Source organism: Cebidichthys violaceus, unplaced genomic scaffold (assembly GCF_023349555.1).
Source record: "Cebidichthys violaceus isolate CVI_PGR_0920_01 unplaced genomic scaffold, fCebVio1.0.p SCAF_1, whole genome shotgun sequence".
Lineage (NCBI taxonomy): Eukaryota > Metazoa > Chordata > Actinopteri > Perciformes > Stichaeidae > Cebidichthys > Cebidichthys violaceus.
In genome coordinates, this window is record NW_027176262.1 from 14,407,336 (window position 1) to 14,429,107 (window position 21,772).

Genomic DNA, 21,772 nt, shown 5'->3' on the forward strand with positions numbered 1-21,772 from the left:
GGACGCCTGGAGGAGTAGCTTTAACTTAGTGGCACATTCTCTGCAGATCTAAAAAATAAAGTAGAACAACAAGTATGAAATGACAACCTGCATGGACTAACAAGCCACATACCACCAGCTGTTGCCTCCCACCTTGTCTATACCATACTCTGCTCCCTTTCCCTTCTGTTGCCCAGCTCACTGATTAAATCATCCTCGGAAGAATTTCTACAATCAATGTTCAGTGAATCCCAGTTCCTACCTGTTCCCATGGCTACTGGAAAGACAGATAACTGAACTGTGGGATATGTAGTGTTTTAAACTGGTCTGACTACTCAGGTTCTTTATGGCTCCAGTGGCATGGTGGTACCACTCATCTTGGTGTAAATATCAGCATGTATCATACATGTTTTGGTGTCAGACAGGATTCTTGTAGGGCCAAGTATTGTTGAGACAGCGATGACAGCTGCGAGACAAAAAAAACAGAAGACTAGATGTTGAAAGATTGAGTGTTGGGGGTTACCATTGCAATGGCTGCGCTGCAGGACTCAGCTGTGAGCTGCTGATTTACAGGGCCTGAAGGAAAGCCACGGCCTTCCACCCACTCTGTCGCCATGGGAGACGGTGGAGAGGAGGTCTCGTCTCCTTTTCTTCCTCACCGTCATTCTCTCTCCATTATAGTACTCATCCCTCTATCTCTCTTTCCCTCTGCCAGTCTCTGTTCGTTTTCTGCTTATCAACTACCCCTTTCATGATAACCCACTGAGTTCCTATTATCATTGTGAATCAGCCACTAAATAACAGTTCAAACCAACCTCCAGGAAGGTGAATAATGATAAAAAATTTAAATAATTACAAAAGTGGGCACAGTCAGTCTCTCTGTGTGTCTTTCCGCCTGCATACATGTGTGCACACTTCCCATTCATTTCATAGGTCAGTTTAGCTTTACTTTTCTTGTTGGTAATGTGACTGAAATGTGTGTTATCAAAGGGTTGCAGGCCTCAGTGCACTAGCAGTAGCAATTGAGAGTAGGAAAGAAGCCACAAATAGGAACTATAGCCTGCTTCCAGGAACCACCACATCAACCCACACACTCAAAACCCACACACAAACTCAAAGACATACACAAGCCTAGAGATGCATGTGCATACACACACTCAGTGTGTCTCTATTCCCTCTGACAATACGCCACCCTCTCTTTATCTCAGAGGGCAGGAGCAACAGTTAGTGATCACATGACTGCAAGTGTCTCTCCTCATTTTTGTGTTAGCTGATTAGCTCAGGCTCAAAGTAAATGCTAAAAAGAAGTAGAGGAGTAGAATGCATGCAATTAGTTCACTTTTTCACTATTTAAACAGAATATACATGGGGAGAAAGCCTGTAGAGCTACAGGAGCGAGGGTTTGGGGAGGGGGAGGCTGTTGCTACGACAACCAGTCGCGGCGCTCGTCATCAGGAGGCTTCTTCTGCATTGTGTGTGTGTGTGTAGACACAGCTCTTGTGAGTTCACCCTCCTCTCTCCAGACAGGAGGCGAGGACATCCCTCTCTAACATTGTGCCAACAGAGAGAGGATCGAGAGACACACAGCAGAGAGAGAGAGAGAGAGAGAGAGAGAGAGAGAGAGAGAGAGAGAGAGAGAACCCCATAATGCACTGCACGCTGCAGGGCTGAAGTCGTGCAGATTCATCAGTTCCTGTTCGGAGGGATTGTGTGTGAGCGCACACACACTCGTACACCCAGACCGAGTGCAAGTGAAACGCACAGACAACCAGGCAGGTAAGGCAGCTTTTCTCTGACCGTGTGGACAGCCACTGGCTTTACAAGATGATCTGTGTATCTATGTATCGGTCCGTTGCTGCCTCTTGAGAGGAGGAAAGGGGAGATTTGCTCTGAAGAGATGACAGGCTATCATTAATATTTGACATGTTATGATTCTGACAACTTCTCTGCCTGTTGCTAGAGATTTTTCTTACTTGGAAATGTCTGAGTTTGGGATTTTTCAAAAGCAAAGGTATATCCTTAGAGATTTGACATATCTGATATGCATGTTGAATGTGTGTGTTAGTTTTTCTCTGTCACCGTTTTTTTTTTTTTTTTTGCATAGTTTGTTTTTCCTCCAGCTTGCAGATAGTGTTTAACTGTAGCTGATTTGAATATGCTGGGAAGGTTTTGCATGGACTTATATTATGGGATCACACTTTCTCATTCTGATGACTGTTTACCTTTTTATTGGGATAAAATAGTTAAACATGTATTTCAATTTTCAAAAAAACAAAAGCATTATGAATTCAACTGAAAAGTTTATCTTTAAAAGGTTTATTCTCTAAAGATCTAGTTAATGTTGCATTATATCTGATATGCTTCATGTAACACTAAAGTTAGATAAATTATGTTATTTAAAGGCACGTAAACCCAATGTGGCCATAAAAACAATTTGACCTGATGATGCATTCTAAGTTGCACTTTATTCATGACGATCACTGATGAGGTGTTTTTTTGGATTAAGTTTTCAAAGCTCATTGTAATTAAAACTTAATATACAGTCTCACATTACTACAAATACTTTAATAAACTAAGCCTGTTTTTGAGTTACATACTACATGTTGTGCCCAGTGACAGCAGTGCAAGCTGATTGTCGGTTAAAAGGCTTCTCCTTTACGGGTCAGTTTGTGGTTTAACAGCCACTGAGGCTTGTGACCATATCTGTTGCGCCAGAGACACAGACAGGCTGGAAAATGCGATTGCAGGAGCTTAGAGCAGGGACTCTTAAACTTTATTACTGCAGGACTCCAATAGGAAATTTCCGTCCTCCACCCATGGGACCCCATTATGAAATCTTGTTTCAACAGTTATGAGGGCCAAGAGTGAGGAATTGGTTTGAAATAAAACTCAATGATTTCTAAATTAAACTTCAAAAGGTCATAATTTATGTCCGTAGAAATCCTTGAAGAAAACTTGTAAACATAGGTTATATTGTCTTTTAAATAAAATACAGCTCAAGGTCATTTTATTTATATTAACTTTAATCAAAGTCTCACAAGAGTTTTGAGACTGTTTCACTTGTGTGTCTTACTTGTGTATATTATGTGGATGTAAGAAGCTGTTTTTGCTGAACACTAACAAACTATGCAAAGTGCTTTAGCGGTTCGGGAAATGAAATGCAAATAAAGTCATAATGCAGATCAGACAAAACATTTTTGGGGAATATTCAGTCTCCATTTAGCTCTGAGAAAGCACTGCTTCTATCTGCACTTCCCTGCACAAATCCACCTGTCAAAACTCAAAATGGAGAGGCTCCTCTTTTTCATTATGGCTCCTTTCATTAAGAGCCACCCTTCACTATCTGTATTGCAGCATGATAGAATTATCCACCAGACGCCTAAACGACAGTAGCTATGTTTCTGCCTCTGCGTTGTAGTAATTCAGCATTGGTGTTCAGAAGACTGAAAGCTGTGTCTATATACTGTAGTCATCTGGGTATATAAGGTCTTCTTCAAAGTCAGTGTTTTAGTTCAGGATGCAGCCGGAAAAGAAACACTGAGCAAGAAAAAGAAATTCAGAAGGATGTATGTCAATCTTGTTGAAAAAAAAACAGAGCAATTTTAGTGGGGAGTTTAAGAGCTTTTTGATCAATGGCCATTCATATATTCCACTACTGGTCTGTTATAGAGCTCTGTGTTGACAGATTCCCACACTTTCCACTGAAGTTACATCTTGGGGCCCCAGAATTGGTACCAGAACAACAGAGCTGTTCAGGCCAAGAAGAAAGACGTCAGAGACTCAGCAATCGTGCAGTTTTAGCAGACTAAAATACTACTACTACTAATACATCTGTTGGTTGAAGAGCACCTGTTTAACTATTGTACCTTGAATACTCAAGAATAGAGCAGAGGTCTGTTATAAATGTTGAAAACCTCTCAGACATACACCGGGTCGCCCTGCTGGATTTTCCATTCGGTAAGATCCTTCTCCAGTTTTTAGATATTCTTTACTTTCGGTCCAGCTCTGGATTTGCTTGGCAACATGTATCAAAGGTGATATATGGATCCAGATCTCCTTGTCCAACTTTAACTCCTCCCGTCTTTGTACTTTTTCCTCAAACGTTTTCCTCATCCCTGTCTTTAATGATCTGGAACTCGAGGGACACATGTTCATGGCTCTGTGGCCTCGTTTTGATACGTCCAGAATGAGCGAGGACGTGAGCGACACTGGCTTGCGTTAGAAAGCAGTGCCTGGAAAGTCCTTTTTCGCTCTCTCCTTTTTTTTTACACAGACATCAGCAGAGCGGTGAGCAGGAACCTTAGTGTGCATTAAATTATCTGCAATTGCAGCAATTATCTGCAAGTCCAAAACCTTTCACTGTGCCTTGTTTCTTCATGTGTTTCTCCTTTCAGACTAGAAGCCTGATGGTTGGAAAGTGAATTTACTCAATGATTCTGAAGTAGGCCTACTTGTTATTTACTTAAGTATTTCCATTTTATACTACTCTGCACTTCTACTTCACTCTTTCTCAAGGGGAACAAGTGCTCTGCAGTCTCATATTTTAAAACCTTATATTGTGAATTTTGAACAATTAAAACTATAAAACTATTTAAACTATTTTAAATTGATTTTGGCCACACTTCAACATTGGGATGCTGCCTACAGTACATGTGAAGACACAAATAATAATACTCCAATTACATGATGTAAAATAATATACTTAAAACACTGACATTCTGCGTCTATAATGAGTACTTTTACTTTCGATACTAAGTACACTTAACTTTTCGCAGCTTTCTACATAAAGCTTAAAACTAAAATATCATATTAACAATGACTGTGTGTAATGTGAAACATTTTGCTTATAGTGACAAACCCACGGAAAATTATCACCTGACCCAGCAGTTCCCCTCAGCTCTGCGAAGCATTTCAGCAATTTTTGGCTAATTGTTTTAATAGTTTTCCCCGCAACTTTACTGTTTTGATTTGCTCAAACTGTTAGGATTCACCATATGATTTGCTGATATTTGCTAAATGTTGTGTTTTTTAAATGTCCGAATTTAAAAGTTAAGTATTTGTAGTATTTGTGGTCTTGCTACTGTTAGGTAACGGATCTTCTACTGTTACTTTTTGGAGTGGTATGTAGTAGTGTATTAGTAATATATAGTAATGTATGTATAGTTTCTAAATATATAGTAATGTATGTAGTGTATGTCTGAATTCAGCTGACCTATTGAAGTTCCCATGAGCAAGACACTAAATCTGTATGTGACTGCTGTGCTTTGAGTGAGGCAAATGAAATAAGTATTTTCGTATAGAGAAAAACTCAGACAGAACTTTATGGACAAAGCCAAGTGCTATTGGGCTCCTACAGTTTTAATGTCCATGAATATTCAAATTCCATCATAATACAACATGCACACACATGGAGACACAGCATCCCATTCTCAATTCAGCGTAATCCTGGAAGACAACTGCAGGGCCTTTTTCGGGCACACGCTGGTGACTTGTCAGCTCTAAAATTGAAATTCCATATTACCGGCGTCTGTAGTGCGTTGCTTTCACTCTATGAACGAATTAATAAATATTTATAGAAGCTGGGGCTAAACATTAACACTTAGAGCAGCACAGAGATCCATCATAGGTGCTTTTGAGGGCAGGCTGCAGGCTGCCGTTCAATCAACACCTTTCCTTTTACACACACACCCCAATACAGTGATAAATTCCAAACACCCTGATATATTGCAGCCACAAGTCAGTGATGTGGCTCTGAGTCACTTGGTAACACCCACATGACACATACACACACGCCTCCGCAAACACACACACACACAACACCACGCACTCACACATGCTTACATAGACACACATGCACCTGACGTAGTGTTTGATGGAGTTAGACGCCATGGCAACAGAGCTGTGACTCTTGCCGTCCTGTGAGTGGACTGAGGCTGTGGAGGAGGGAGGAGAAAGCTACCAGCTAGCACGGCTACACAAGTGCAGCTATTATTATTCCCAATCCCTCCCTCACTATTCTCTGCTTTTCCTTTTTCACCTCAACTGGCTATCTACATGCTACCTTTCTGTTTATTTTTCCCAAGAGCAATATAACTCGCTGTAAGTTTAAAAAAAAAAAAAAACGACCAGGGGAAGTAGAGTTGGCAGAGGAGAGGTAAACGTGCATCTTATACAGGCATGTATTGTCATCGACTGTGCAAAAGCTGAGACATCAGAGGGAATCGTGCTGATTCACACAGCCGCAACTAGACAGCACTCTGGATGGCATCTTATTTGTTGACATATTTGAAAACAGACTAGGAACACAGGCAAACTGAGAAACAGGCTGGACAGGGTATAAGAGGATGAACTGACAAAATACACAAGGAGAGCAGGGTGATTACACACAGGTGGAATAACTCACAATCACAGAGGCGGGAAAAGACACAAAGGCAAGGAAGTAAAATCAGACATGACACAAGGGGAAAGTGAACTTACAAAACAAAACAGGAAACTGAACAAGAAACCCAAGACCGTGACACTATTATTTTTCCTCTCGCATTCCTTGCACTCTCACTCACTGCATCACCCTGTTTGAATCACAGAACAAAACGATTTAACTCCCTCTCTTTGTCTTCCTCCCTTTAATACTTCTTTTAATGTTTTAGTTTTTTTGCCTCAGTTAGTTCTCCCCCTCTCTGTTCCTGTCAGTCGTGTTTTATAAAGGCAGTAGCACAGATAAAGAGAGCGGGGGGGGGGGGTAGGCTGCAGGTGGACAGGTCTCACAAACAGCATCTGTATGAGATTTACTGCCTGCAGATACAGATGGTGGAGAGACTGCGAGGAAGAAAAAGGGGGGAGAGGGAGTTGTTGGAATGGTGCAGGTGAATTGCATTTGGGTCTTGGGTAGCATTTTCACGGTCTGATTGTCAGCATTTGTTAACATACCCACATGCACGCGGATGCGCATGCACTCCCATGCAGTGTGAAATTGTGGGAACGTGGCTGTTGACAGTGGAAGTTTGTCTGAGTTAAGTTCCCCCCTGCATTTCTCTCCTCCCTCTTTTGCATACGATCCAAGCGCGAGCTGTGAAAGGTGAACTTGCAGCCTGCTGTGGATAAATTATGTGTGACATGTTTGGCTGTGCTTCCTTAAATGGAGACCGGTGTATCTGAATACAGTAGGGCTCTGCCAAGAGAAAAGGAGAGACAGAGAGAGAGAGAGAGAGAGAGAGAGAGAGAGAGAGAGAGAGAGAGAGAGAGAGAGAGAGAGAGGGAGAAGGAGCGAGGAAGTGAAGGACAGAGAGGGAAGGAGGAAGAAGGGGAGGAAGGAGAAGAGGCGAGGGAGGTATAAAGCAAAGGAAGGAAAAAAGAAAAAAGGAGAGAGGAGGGGGCAGTGACAGAGGGCGTGAAAGGGAGGAGAGCCGCAAAGCAAGCATGAGGTTTCCACTTTTCACTCTCCCCTCAGCAGCAGTCAGATGAGTCCTTGCAGAGATACAGTAAGTCTTTGCTGTTTACTCTGTGCATGTGTGTTACTTTTGTGTTTGTTTAGACACAAGACTGAGCTGTCCCCTCTTACAATTTCTGCTTTGTTTTGCCATTTTATTCATTGAATTTTTGTATTCACCATCTGGATGTTGACTATGATGTGTTTGAGTGAGTGAGTGAGTTAGATGTTCTGTTTGAGCGTGTGTGTACATATGCAGATGTAAGCCGTGCTCCACTGCTAATGTGGGGTAGTTTGAGGTGGGACAGTTTTAATGTGGAAAAGAGCTGAGCAGACAAAAGAATGGGTAACGTTGGTGTTTACTGTTCCGCAGAGTAGTTGGTTAGCACACACTTAGGCACAGAGACACACACACACACGGACACATACCCTTTTCTGGCAGACTACTCTCTCTCTCTCCCTCTCTCGGACTACACTGAAATCCATGTTGTGAATCCTACTGTTAACACTAAAGATATGCACTCACGTTTATGGATGAATGAATCAAAACAGACACTGACTCTCAGACACACACACACACACACACACACACACACACACGAACAGCCCTGCACTCCTCCCGTGTAATGACTGGTGTTTACACTACAGCTGCCCTCAGGAAATTATTAAACTCCCCCTTTACCCAGGCCGTCTGTACTAGTCTGACACACAAAAACATTAACAGTCGGGCTACATGTGCACACACAAAATCATCATTGAAATTTGCATATTGTAGAAAGGCCCCACCAAAAAAGTTATTTGGTTAAAATGGCTTAATATTCTTTAATAAAGTTTATACTTTAATAAAGTTTGTGTAACCATGAAGAAAGTAAACAAGTAGTGTTTATTGATGCTGTATTATTTCAATGTTTCCCCAAAAAGTTCTGAATGTGAGCAATATTGGCAGTATGGGGAGCAATTACAATATAGATTTATTAAGAGGTACGCTTATGTGCCGCTTTGATGGAGAAAAATAAGAAACGCTACAGAGGTCTCTCTGTATTTAGAAATTTGAGTATTAGCAGGGTTTGTTTGTTTTGCCATCAAAGCTTAATTACTGAAGTAAGTTAAAAGTATATGAAATGTTTCAGCTTTGGGGGTCAATTCATCTTCACAACATGCACAACTCATTTGCCATTTTTCCTTACATGTTGGACCTGCAATGTGCTGTACTGTGAGCAACTGATGATCAGAGCTCATGATGCCAATATTCCATATACCGCCATATATGTCACTGATTTTTGAGGTTCAGCCAAACGGTTAAGAGATAGTGCTGCCTGTAGTTCTTCACCTAATACGCTTAATGTAGCTTCATCTTCTTTGATCATTTCTCATTCATCTACTGACAAAAAATGTTTTTAATTGTTTTTATTCTATTCATCAATAAAGGCTTTTTTATTACATGAGTTTGCATAGTTGCTAACCTTCATGACTAAGGCTCCACTTTCTCTAGCTACATACTTCACAATAACAGCCCGGCAGTAGTTTGCTGGTGAAAGACATTTTCTCCAATAGCATGGCAAATCAGAGTGAGCAGTGAAATTAAAGTGATTTCATTTTGGAACAGATGACATCACGTTACCTGAATGTTGATGGAAATTTGCGAGCGGCCCAATGACAAAGTATGGCGGATGAAACACTGATTATTTTATATGTAATAAAATGAAAACCTTAATTTGAACTTTTGTTATTTACCATACTGATGCTGCAATATAAACTGCGTCTATCTATATATTCCCTGTTGTGTTGAGTACACACCCTCTTCTCACAAACTGATCTCAACACCTCCATCTCTGTTTCACAGTTTCACTTCCTCACCCCTCTCTGTCTCATTCTGTCTTTCTGCTTTTATTTTATAGCTCACTTTGTATTTCTCTTTCGGTGTCTGACTCTCAGTGGGTTTGAAAAAGCTTCTCTGCAGATCAGAGCAAGGCAGATTTACAAGGTCATTAGAGTATAGAACAGCGAGAGCGTGGAGGCAGGCCGACACATAGGCTACTGAATTTCACAGCATACGACTCTTGACTAAACAACTGCATGCGGGAGAAGAAAGAGACTCTAAGGGAGACAGAGCAATGGGGAGAGAGGAGGCATGGTAACCTGCATTTGACTGTGTTGATTCTTGAAAAACGCGTTTTTCTATATATTTGTCCTCATTTCTTTTTCTCCCCCACCTTCTCGTTTCATCGCCCAACTAATCTGTCCTTCAGAAGTGATGTCATCTCCCTGCTGTCCTCAGCAGGCACACGGCAATCTGTGGAATGCAGATGAGTCGTGTGTTTGTGTGTGTGTGTGAGAGAGAAATTGAGTGTGTGTATGTGCATAATGACAAGAGCACCCAAATACCCTGATTTACATTATTCAATTATCGAGAAAAAAGAAAATGGGGCGGATGCTCTGATCAAGGTGACAGCAGGAGAACCTGAGTGAAGATGACTTTGAGTCTCAAGCCTCAGCAAGTCAGCACAGAGCGTATAACTGGCAGATAGACAGTCGGTCACTCAGACTAATGGTTGGGGGAGTCCGTTTGGCGAGTGGCAAAATCACAGTGAGTCAGTCAGTAACGTATGATTGCTGCTTTCTCTGCCGACTGCAGAACTGTCACTGGACTAATGCACACCAGTGGAAGATGTAATCTATAGTAAATACAGTTGGCTCCACGGTGGAGCCCTCTGTGATTTCCGCAGATTAAGGTGTCAAACTGAATCACCGGTCATAGACAGCTGAAGAGTACAGATTATCCCCGTTTGGCCAAATGCTGCTCTGATGACAAGCCAGGGGTTCTGCACTTCATATGTGTGTGTGTGTGTGTGTGTGTGTGTGTGTGTGTGTAGCTGCGATGTCGAAAACTGATTGTAGATATTTTCTTTCAGGGAGCATCCTCTCTTTTGGTGTTTCCTGATTTGATCAAAAACTGCCAGACTGCAGAATGTGAATAACTCACACAAGGCCAAAGTATTAGCATCAATCATCTGAATCAATTGAGCCTCATAATCTTTACAACAATTCTGCTATTAAGCTTTTCAGCCATTCAGCTTCTAATCAGTGACCTGCTGTTACTGAACCGTCTCCTCTCAAGGATTTTCCATTGTCATAAATTATTCTTATCTTGCTGTACTTATTGTATCTCTCCATGTCTGAATCCTCTCTCTCACTCTGCTCCCATCTCATTACATAGTGAATACCTCCACCCTGTCTTTTCTCAGACCACGTCACCTGTTCTTCCCCTCTGTCTACCTATTTGTGCGTCTGTCTTTCTCCTTTTTGTTTTTTTCATTCTCTTATTTGCCTGTCTGACTGCATGTCTCAGTGTCTGTCTAGTTTGGCATGTGTCTGAGTGTGAAAGCAAGAGAGACCAAATGAGCGTAAAAAAGGAAAAACTGTGCATACCTCTGTGTGTTTGCCTTTTTTGAATGTCTCATAAAGGCCCCCTTGCTAGAATTCCCACATGCTGTGATGGTAGATTTACACAAGGGAGCTTTTCCAAAGTGGCCAGTCTACTTTTTTCACTGGCATCTGTCTGCCTCCCATCCACCTATTACATCTATATCCCTTGGACGTCTCCTTTCTATCACTCACTGTCTTTTTTCCTGTCTCCGTGACTTTACCCTTTTCAATCTTTCTTGATCTGCCCTCCCACCCACCCACACACACACACACACACACACACACACACACACACACACACACACACACACACACACACACACACACACACACACATATATCATACACACACCTGCTCCATTGTTATTCCTGAGAGGAGTAGACTGGTCTGGCAGTGGGTTGGTTTATGTCCATGAACTCAGTGACACCCTGCCACTGCATTACATCACACTGGCGCTACCACAGCCAGATAGCCACACTGCAGTGAAGATAAGAGTATAAGCTGTACATCCGAACCAAATGCATGCATACATGCACAATCCATGTATTTGCCCTCCCTTCCTACCACACACAAACGAATAGGCAGCCCTGTATCTAAACATATATTATCTCACATCCCTATTCACGTGGGTGTCTACTCAAGCTGCCTCCCACTCCGTCTCTATGTGTACGTCAGGCTGTTTAAACACTTCCACTGATATCACAGTGCAGACGACAGCTTGCACACGTGCCACTTGACTGCCCTCGTCGTCTCCCCTCCCCCTTTTTTGTCTTACAGCTGAAGGAGGGAGTCATAGATCGTGCGTTTATGTATATGTGTGTGTGTGTGTGTGTGTGTGTGTGTGTGTGTGTGTGAGAGATAGAGAGCGCGCACAAGGGAGATAGTTGTGCGTATGCATACATATTACTCATATGGCTGTGTCCTGAATATCAATTCACTGACTGACCTTCCATCCATCTCTGTAGTTGTGCATCCTCCGAGGATGATGCAGATCTGCTGTCTCATGGTTTGTGGTCAATACTAATGTGTGTGTGTGTGTGTCACAAGCTAGGGAATGGAATTAAGTCTAAGATTACCCTGATGGTACAATCTGTGGAAACAGCATGGTAATGGAGTATCGTTTCAGAATGACCGGCACTCTGAGACTGAGATCGGAGACTGTCGGATCATATCTCAAGTTTGCACGGGTGGGATTGGGCATTTGTCGGACAAGGGTCATGTGTGAGCATTATTAATACCCTTGTCCCCCCTCGGCAAGGTATTTGAGCTCATTAATGTCACTGAGATGGCCATCCTCTCCTGCTTCACAGGCAGTTGAAGCAGGAAGTAAAAAAATACACAATAGATTCAGGGAGACCAAATGCAATATCATTGGCAAAAGTAAAAGTGGATATGTATCCAGCAGCCATTAGTCACTGTCATGTCCGCCGTGTGTTTTCTAAATGAGCCATTTCATTATCATTAATGGGGGTATTATATAAATCTCAAATATTACTTGTATTTAAAGAAACAAGCAGGACATCGCAATAGCTCTGCAGAACCAAGAACATGCGTGCATCCATTCATTCATTCACACACACACACACACACACACTCTAACACAAACAACCTGACAAACACTTGAGCTACAGGCAAATTTCAGCCTCATAGATAGAAGGTTGTGGTGGGTGCAGCTTTGTGGACCCATTAATGGATAGATTTTTGTGGACCAATGAACTCATGGACCAACAGAACCAAATACAGAGTTGCTGGTCACAGCTAAAAATATTACACTCCTCTTGGGCATCCTACATTATTATAAACTTCCAGATGCAATGATGCCTCCCGTAAGAGTCTACAACAAATGATTCATGAGTTGTATTACAGGGTGTGGCTTAAGTATAGGGGGCAGCGCTAACCCACACCAATGAAAGAGGATATCTCTGCTGAGTTCATTGATGACTCCCACAAGAGTCTACGACTAACGATTTATGAGTTTGGCCATAGTTATGGCTTACTGAATCCGTGTAGAAGTTATGTGTCTTTTTGTTATAGGCCACCCTAACTTCTACACCCCCTTTTTGCAGATTGAAATGAACACAGATACTGACCTTCAGTCCCACACAGTCCCACTCCATGCCAAATTTTAGCGTCCCAGGGCAAAAATTGTGGCTGCCAAAGGATAAGGGACCGACAGACTGACAGAGTAAGCTGTATAGCTGTTCACAGATAGAAACCCTTAGGGTCTCTACCTGCTGTGATGCATGGTGGCCTTGTACACCACAAGGTAGCACACTAGCTGCAACTATGTGGCTTTTTTAGCGTGTTAACTCAACATTTATGTTGCAGTTTTGTCTGTACTCTCTGATTCTCTGCCCCAATTCATTCCTACCAAACAATGACGACTCTTGAAAGGGTCCGACAGTGAACATCATAGTAGCTTGGCTAAACAGATGCTGTTACCATACAGTTACAACACAGCAAATAGCACAGCACTAAATGACTAGTGATCACAGTCAGCTGCTCTGTATTCATGTTGGCAAACTGTGTCATCGGGGTTAACTTTGCCAGTTTACGATTTCAAACTTTTGTCAGACATCCTCTGAGGCTCCAGCTCACCTTCTGGCTCCTATCAAGTGATCAGCCAGCTGACGGTCAGCAGCTTTCTGTCACACTGCTGGCATGAAAATGAAACAATCAAGTACAGAGGAAACTCACATAAAATTATCAGAATAATAAAATAAATAAAAGTCCTGCCCCCTCTGCTAACTAGCCACCGCGCCATAACTTCTAAAATACATTGTCTATCCATATTCTAAGCTACAGCAAATAGATATATGACAATTTTTAAGCAGCATGTAATTTAAAAAAAAGAGAAAGGTAAGGAATAACATGAGACTTTAGCTGTCTCGAGTCTTCAGGTTCAGATAAAGCTGTGGTGAACTGAGACTGGTGATTTCTGTCAGATATGATCTTGTCTACTGTGACATCCCTGTGCATGACTCTGGTATTTTTGTTTTAGTTTGGTCATCTCTACTGTGATCCTTCACTCATTCCTATCAACATGAACAATATCAGACTGAAAGCAATTTGAAAATTTCAGTCACACCTATGTACTTATCTTGTTTTATGATTGTCAGCATGCTGGTCCCCTAGTTTGTCCCTGCAGTAACGCCACAACTGAAATGCAAGATTCCGCATATAAGTGCAACAAGTCGAGCAGCTAGAATTAATTTGGGCAGCATAGGATACGTTTTACCAGGAGCATACAATGTGCAATTTTGCAGGTCATGGTAAAACTGCATTTAAACAGTATTTAACTTGTACATTTGTTCTTATGACTGTCTTTTTTTTTTTATAGTTTTCGTTACAATTGATGAAAATGAGATTGGAAAATATGGTTCAAGTAGAATATCTAGCGGCCAGCAAAATGTCAGGGCAAGGTTCTGCTGACTGAATATCATGAGGGATATTAATGATATAATAGGATAGGATGCAGTTTTCATCATCATCAAAGAAGGTTGTTTTTCTTTCCAGTGCTGTCAAGCCTCATCAGTGTGCAGACCTTCATTTGACTGTTGTGCCAGACAGCGCAGCTTAGATTTTCTGACACAAAAAAAAATATTTGTTATATCATGGTGAGGAAAAAAAAGATATATATTTGGTTGATACAATAGAAAATGACTTTGCTAAATCTTTCATATTGTTTGAAGGATACTCTTTATATACAGGTGAATCATTTGGTGAAACAAGCATTATCTCCGGCTATTGCACCATCAGGACTAACTGCTCTAGCCTCATTAACGGACAGTGTCGGTGTCTGGTGGGCGATACCATTCAGATGTCATAGAGCTCATTTGAAAAATTGGTGTCTTTCATATGATTTCTACCATACTACTTTGATATCAGGCTGGACCTGACACCATTAACATCTTTGTCCATGTCTTAAACATGGTTTCCCTATAGTTGCCGTGGCAATGAGGACCTTGAAGCACATTTCCGTGATACTGCAGCATGAGGTGTTGTGTGAACAAGGAACGAGACGGAGAGATAAAGGGGGCTGTGACAGTGGGCGAGACTAATAAGGACAGCTACTATTAAAAGATGAGCCACGTTCACAAAGTTCTTTATGTCACATGATACTCGGAGTGTAACTCAGCAGAAGGCGAGCAGATTTCTAGAGAGTAGAGAGATTTGGGGAGTGAGAAAGTGGAAAACACTGAAGCATATGCGTGAAGAGAAATAGAAAAGGAGAACAGGTGGGGATCAGAGAAAGATAAATGAAGAAGGATGAGAAATGTCAAGATGGTATCACAGCTGAGAGCCAGCGGTGCTTTGAAATGGAACAGAATTCTGCTATTTCTCCACCCTACTTTTCATACTCATATATACACACCTGCCAGTACTCACCTTGTTTTTCTCCCCTCACTACCAGACACCAACATATGTCCCTCACCCACTTGTACTAATTGCCCCTGTTGGCCTTCCATCACTCTCCATCTAGCCTCTATCTTTCCTCTGCCACCACCTCTGGTCTCCTTTACTCTATTTGTCTCTCACAGACTCTCCCCCTCTCTTCTTCCTGACGCTCCTATCAGGAGAAAGGGCAGCTCAGGTCATATATAGAGGATATCCTGGTCAGTCTGTGATGCGGTGTAATACGAAGCGTCCAGCATCTGCTTTTTAATGCTGCAGTCAGCGCCCCTTTAACCTCTCGCATTACTGAATTCCCTCTCCCTACCACCATCTTTCCTTCTCATTTTCTCTCTTTTCGGAGGTTGCAAAAGTGACATCACTGATCAGCCATATTTCCCAACATCTTATGCAGAAGGCATACAAATCAGATTCTGAGCCCTGAGACTGATTTGTAACACTTAAGGAATGTCTGAACTGTCAACTTGACGCCTAAACAAACAAGACCTTTTGGTTGCTAGACAGCAAGTCCAAGGGAACTTTTACAGATCAGAGTTTACTCTGTGAATGTCTTGGGGAATTAGTTTGGAAGCAAATTGTTTCCTCTTTCTGTCCTGCAAGTTATGACTATAGCTCTCTTTGTTTCGCTGTCTATTGTGTTAAAAAGGTCAGCCATAACAAATCAAACATGGAGGAACCTGCTTTCTTTTCTTCATCTTCCATTTTTTCTTTTCTTTTCTGGAAGTCATTCAAGGTGAATAAATGGCTCCCATCTCTGGCCCCTGTTCACTCTACTTTTCCTCATATTTTTTTCTCTCTCCCTCTGTATTGCTCTCAGATGCAGGGCTCAATGTGGCTTGTGTTACCAGCGTGAGGGGCCCTGCCATAAAAGAAAGTGCAGTTCCATGTGTCTTGCACCAAGCACGGCACATTAATATATCAAGATGCGCAGCTCTGTGTTAATTTAATTAACAGTAATGTTAAATATTTGTTGACAAAGTTTCCAACAAAAACAAACTTGACTAAAGCTAGGATATATTTTCATCAAAACACTGAGACTAAAGCTAAATCAAAATTAACACTGGCTCAGGTAGATGAACCAAACAATGTAGTGCAGGCTTTGCCTAGTATTTTTGTAGAGAATGATGAACAGAATCCAGCTTTTGCTATGAACACCTCAATTTGGTAAGATTCCCATTCATGTAGGCTATTAAAACCCATTTACTGTGTATGTAATCAGTTCTAAACAGTCAGTTATTCAGCAGCAGTGGTGTCGCTGGAGGCTTGATGTGTGTGTTTTTCCTGGAGAGTTGTCAAAGCCATGAAAAAATCCAGAGTTCGGCCAAACGAGTGGCACTGTTTTAGTAGACGGATTAGGACAGGATCATGGCTTCCTTTAAAAGAGGAGATGGAGACATGAACCCCGGTGACACTCTCGGTATTGCACTATGCTTTGTACGGACATGTCAACAGCTGAAGTGAGTAAGTGACCGAGTGAGACAAAACGTTTAGCTAAGATTTCATTCTCTATACTCTCAATGAAGTGTGTGTGTGTGTGTGTGTGTGTGTGTGTGTGTTTAGTGTGAGTTGGGGCATTAGGAGGTTGAGGATTGCATACTGTAATATCCCCAGCCTTCTCTACCTCCCTCTTCTCTCCAACTTATTACCTTGGCTAGTTGATCTGATGGTGTAATAATATCTCCTGCCTCTGGCTACGGGAAATGGCCACATGCATTATTCACACATGCTAAGATGCTTATTGATGACTCCTTTATTTATATATTCCCTCAATGCCAGAGTAGTTTCTCAAATTTTTTTACCCCTTAGTTTTGATCCTCTGTTGTGACGTGAGCCTCGTCTAATGAGCCTCACTCACTCTCGGTTTGCAAATGGGTTGTGCTCGTTTGATGGGAATTTATTTCAAGCTTTTGGCACAAGATATAACCATGTGAAACTGGGTCTAATAACACATGTAGGTGGAGCCCCATTCATTAAATCTGCTTTATTTGATGTCAAAGCTCACGGCGGCTCATTTTGTCATTGTTGTTTCCACTGAGGTATCGCCCAAGTGCTGCGTGAAAATCCACAGAAAACATAACTCCTTTGAGAAAACTAGCATGACATTGCCTTGTGACTCTAGGGTAAGTTTGTCTAATCTAATTTGTGTACATTCTCCAGCTATTTGCCTCCTCCTAATTCATGCAGTCATTGCAAATGGGGCATATTCTCTTTTATGTCCGTGCATGGAGTTCAGTGCTACTGGATGTTTAGTGGGTTTTCTCTCTAAATCCACATTTCTTGTTTGAGCCATAACTTCTCTACAACAGCAGAACTATAGTGAGCCATGTTTATGGTCCAACACTGGTACTTTAGGCATGTAAGTGTGTGTGTGTGTGTGTGTGTGTGTGTGTGTGTGTGGGTGTGTGGGTTTTTTTCTCATTGAGAACCAGTTATAAAACTTTGTTCTCTGGCCATCTTTATGACAAAGGTCATGTTTCACTTTCCATCTCTCTCTGTCTCAAATACACACACATTCAAATAAAAGGCCCAATTAAGCTGTTCAGTGGTGGTTTTGTGTTGACTTTGTAACTCAGTTTTAAAAAGGCGATCCCTTATTAAAAAGCATTCATGATTTGCCTGCTTTAGAAATATACAATATACGTAATGCAGTGAATATCGGACGGCGTCAGAGACAAGCATTACAAATCATTTCTGTAAAACTGAGGTTTATGTTTGACCCTTTAGGAGTCTCGCTCTGCATCCCCAAAATATTTTTTTAGCTAGAGTTGTGCTTTTTTAAATGTCTACAACAAAGGTGGCAAGAGCAAAGTGACATTTTGTTTACTCACCTGTCCGCCGGCTGCTGTGACCTAATGAATCTCTTTTATAGTAGACATAGTGGGTTTTTTTTAATGACTATGACTGAGAAATTGGATTAATAGATAGGTCAGGTGTGGCTTAATAAAGTCACCGATCTGGCAAATTTGATCGGTGAAGCTCTAGTATATCTTTTCCTCAGACACAATTGAGATGGACGACTGAAAAACATTGCTGAAACCCATCCTGAGTTGTGTAGACTTTAGAAAGTCTTGACTCAAATCAGAATGGCTACAAATATGAAATTCAGAATACCCTTTACATAAACATTTTTGAGATGCATTTTTCATATGCCTTTATTTGCATGAAAAAAATGCCACCTAACATCTGGGATTCAGCAGTGCAATACAGAAAGTCACAGAGGTCAGAGAGTGAGTAAGAATAGACAATTCAGAAGACTAATTTTGCCATATTTTATGCACTGGTAATGGTAGCCCTCTCTGTATTCTCTGTCCTTACCACAGTTTTCCTGCCAGATACAGTGGGCTGCCCTGGCCTATTTCTTGCCCACATACACACACACACTGCCCAAGACATCAGCTTTGGGCTGAAAAAGTAGCTCACCACAGATGTGACCGGTCCAAATAGGAGAAGAGAGCATGAATCATAAGCAATCAATGTTTAACCAAGGGAATATTTTTACTGTATTCGTTTCCTTCATTCCTCGCTTGCTTCTCTATTTTTTTATGCTCCTCTTTCTTTAAATCCATAATTTAAAAAAAGAGTATTTTACTGCAGAAGCCTAGTGATTCCATATCAAATACTAATCACAATCACTGTTAAATGTCATCAATCTGTGTTTCAGTTTTTTTTCTTCTTTTTTTTCTGACAAATAGCTGTAAATTGCTTTTGTAATACAGCTTATCCTCTTCAACCCGAATCATCCTCTGTTTCAGTTTAGGATTTCTTTCAGGTCCAAAAATGTGTTGTGATTATTCTGAGAGAAAAAAATGTTTCACGTTGAAGTTTCATCATATAGAAAACATGCATGTTTCATGTCTTTGACCATTTCATTATTTTTAAGTGTTGTTTTGAAAACCCCCGCCATCAAATGCAATCAAACAGCAACCACTGAATGTAAGCAACTTATTCAACATCATTCATCATTGTTGGTATTCGTCATATATATATATTTAAAAAATATATATATATTTTTTTAGATATATAGAAAGTGTTAGACAGCTGACTGTAGATGTTGGTGCTTTCCATCAGCACATAAACAAACAATACAGACACATAGCAGGACGTTATGTTTTTGACTAGGCTTCTGACAATGGCAGATCTGAACATAATTAAGACATACAGCTGTCAGCTCAGAGTAACATATTCCTCAACCTGCATGTTTAAGGGTAGGGCTACTGTATGAACAACAGGGATACTTGAGAGGCAGGGGGTTACTCTAAATAAAGTATTTTTATTGAAGTCATGGGCACAAACGTTTGTCTGGATGGTTGCTTTATACAAACGTCATATCAGTGCAGAGCACATCAGAATACTCATAAAGGCATTTCATCTGAGTGTGGGGGATTTGGGAGTGATGTAACCACATGTGGGATGTAGGGTTAAGGGCACTTACTGTAAGCATAGCTGTAGGAGTTTTGGGGGGCAGCGTGTTCTTTCAACATACGGATGTGAACAGGAAGTGTTTGGATGAGTGGATTTATGGAGCATGCAGGAATTTGTGTGGCGAGAGAAAAAACCAAAACAGAGATATGTCACATTATTTTCTTTGTCTCTCATAGTGACCTTATCTAGTCCTCGTCTTTCTCGTCCTACCTGGCAACCTGCCAGCAGTGATGCTGCAACCATCTAGCCAGTTGCTGAGCCATTTCCAATTTCACCAGAGATGGGCAGATTGATAACTCATGAATCGATACTTTGATACTCAAACACTTGCTCATTTGTTATCGATGCCTATGAAAAGGGTACGGTGTAATTTATCAGGAAAGGATCAATTGCAGTTGAAATCATGGCTCATTTTGACATGTACTTTAGAGATTGACAATTCCTTATGAATGTGTAAAAGTCTGTAATAGTGTTTATGTTTGTAAAGATCTTTGTCTGATCTGTGGAAATTACAATAATCATTCAAAAGTAATTACTATTGTATTATCACACTTTAAAAATATTTTTTATCTTTATCAATATTTTTGCATAAAATACTGTGTGTATGTTAAAATTTCTAGAATCATCCATCCTTCTGGGTCACCTCTTTGGGACACAAACACATGCATACACCGAATTCTTCCCACTTTATTTCATCTTTTTTTTTCTCTGTCTCTTGATCTCTCTCTTCTTCACTGTCGTCCTTTGAAACAAATTGCCTTTGCCTGAATGCATGAGCTTTACTGTTAGCTGGAAAATCAAATCAAACGCCATATCGCTGAGGGTCTGGCGGTCTCCGTGAGGGCTACCGTGAGAGAGGATTTGCAGGAGAATGACTCAGAAACACGTTCGATTAAACTGTGTGTATGAATCCGAATGTGAGTGTATTAAGCTCAGCGAGTGCGTTTGTGTGTGTGTGTCAGTGCGTTAAGCCCTGCTCCACTGACACTCTTCCCTCCTTCTCCACAGAGAGAAGTGCCTTCTTTCTGTGACCCCTGTGGCTGCGCCCCTGCCTCTGTGCCTGTCCATGTCTACCGGAGTTGCCAGCCACACCAGAAGCCCCAGGACCGCCAAACCCGTCCACTTAGCCAGTCTCCACACCACTGACACCTTCCTCCTTCCCTCCATCTCCTGCTCTGTCCAGCCAGACCTCTCTCCATCCATGCCACTCAGCCCTCCTCTGTGGAAGTCAACCACTCCCCCCTCAGAGCCTGATACTGAAGGCAGCTTTTCTCAGCTCCTGTGAGCGGAAGGAGTTTCTGTGCTATCCTGTCCACCACAGCCTTCTTCCTCGTCCTCCTACTTCGGTTCATCTTTCTCCTCCTTCCTCCTCTCCTGCAGACCTGCATCTTTTTATCATGGGCCAGCTCAATCGATAATGTGTTTTGCCATTCATCTCATCTGACAGTTCAGCCGAGGAGGGAGGCGATAGCCAGAACTGGTGTGTGTGTGTTTGAGAGAACAAGAGAGAGAGATTACAAAGCAAGCCCCTGTGGCTGTCACCAGCCAGGCCCTTGGTGACAGGCGGTGAAGGATTCCTGTTACAGCCACAAACAGACTCTTAGGATGGGCCGCAGGTGGTAGGCGAGTCCCAGGCCTCTTCACCTCTGACTCAAATCCTGGGGACGCGTCAAAAACCTCTTAAAACTAGCTTTTTCCCATGTCCATTACCTATTCGCGCTCATCATTTGCCCCAGTGTCATTAGAGACATACAGTGCGGAAACACAGAATTGCATTTGCTGGATATCTATTCCTCTTAATCGCCCCCTCCTGCCTGGTTCAAAATGGCGGTGAACATGACGCAGATCCGGGACACAAAGTGGCTGACGTTGGAGGTTTGTCGGGAATTCCAGAGAGGAACATGCTCACGACCGGACAGCGAGTGCAAGTTCGCCCACCCTGCCAAGAGCTGTCAAGTGGAAAACGGCAGAGTCATTGCTTGTTTTGACTCACTCAAGGTGAGTATGACAAACACCTGTGCTATTCATTCATCACTGCCCTGGCTTCTCTTCTTTTTTTGCTTTTGTGTTAACAAGCATCCTCTTCAGGATGTTTTAAGTTCTAT

General features: G+C 41.8%; 1 protein-coding gene across 9 annotated transcripts in view; it reads left to right on the forward strand.

Annotated features, from left to right (window-relative positions):
- The first annotated feature begins 1,647 nt into the window (after positions 1–1,647).
- The window catches only part of LOC137873708 (muscleblind-like protein 1), a 68,023-nt gene continuing 47,898 nt past the window's right edge, over positions 1,648–21,772 (forward strand). For 8 of the 9 annotated variants that reach the window (XM_068712044.1, XM_068712065.1, XM_068712074.1 and 5 more), the window contains exons 1-2: positions 1,648–1,755; positions 20,676–21,665. In XM_068712044.1, coding sequence (XP_068568145.1) covers positions 21,492–21,665 — 174 coding nt within the window. In that variant the 5' untranslated portion in view covers positions 1,648–1,755; positions 20,676–21,491. Of the gene's footprint in view, positions 1,756–7,286; positions 7,458–20,675; positions 21,666–21,772 lie in introns of those variants that run through there. The other variant, XM_068712054.1, reaches the window with a different exon arrangement.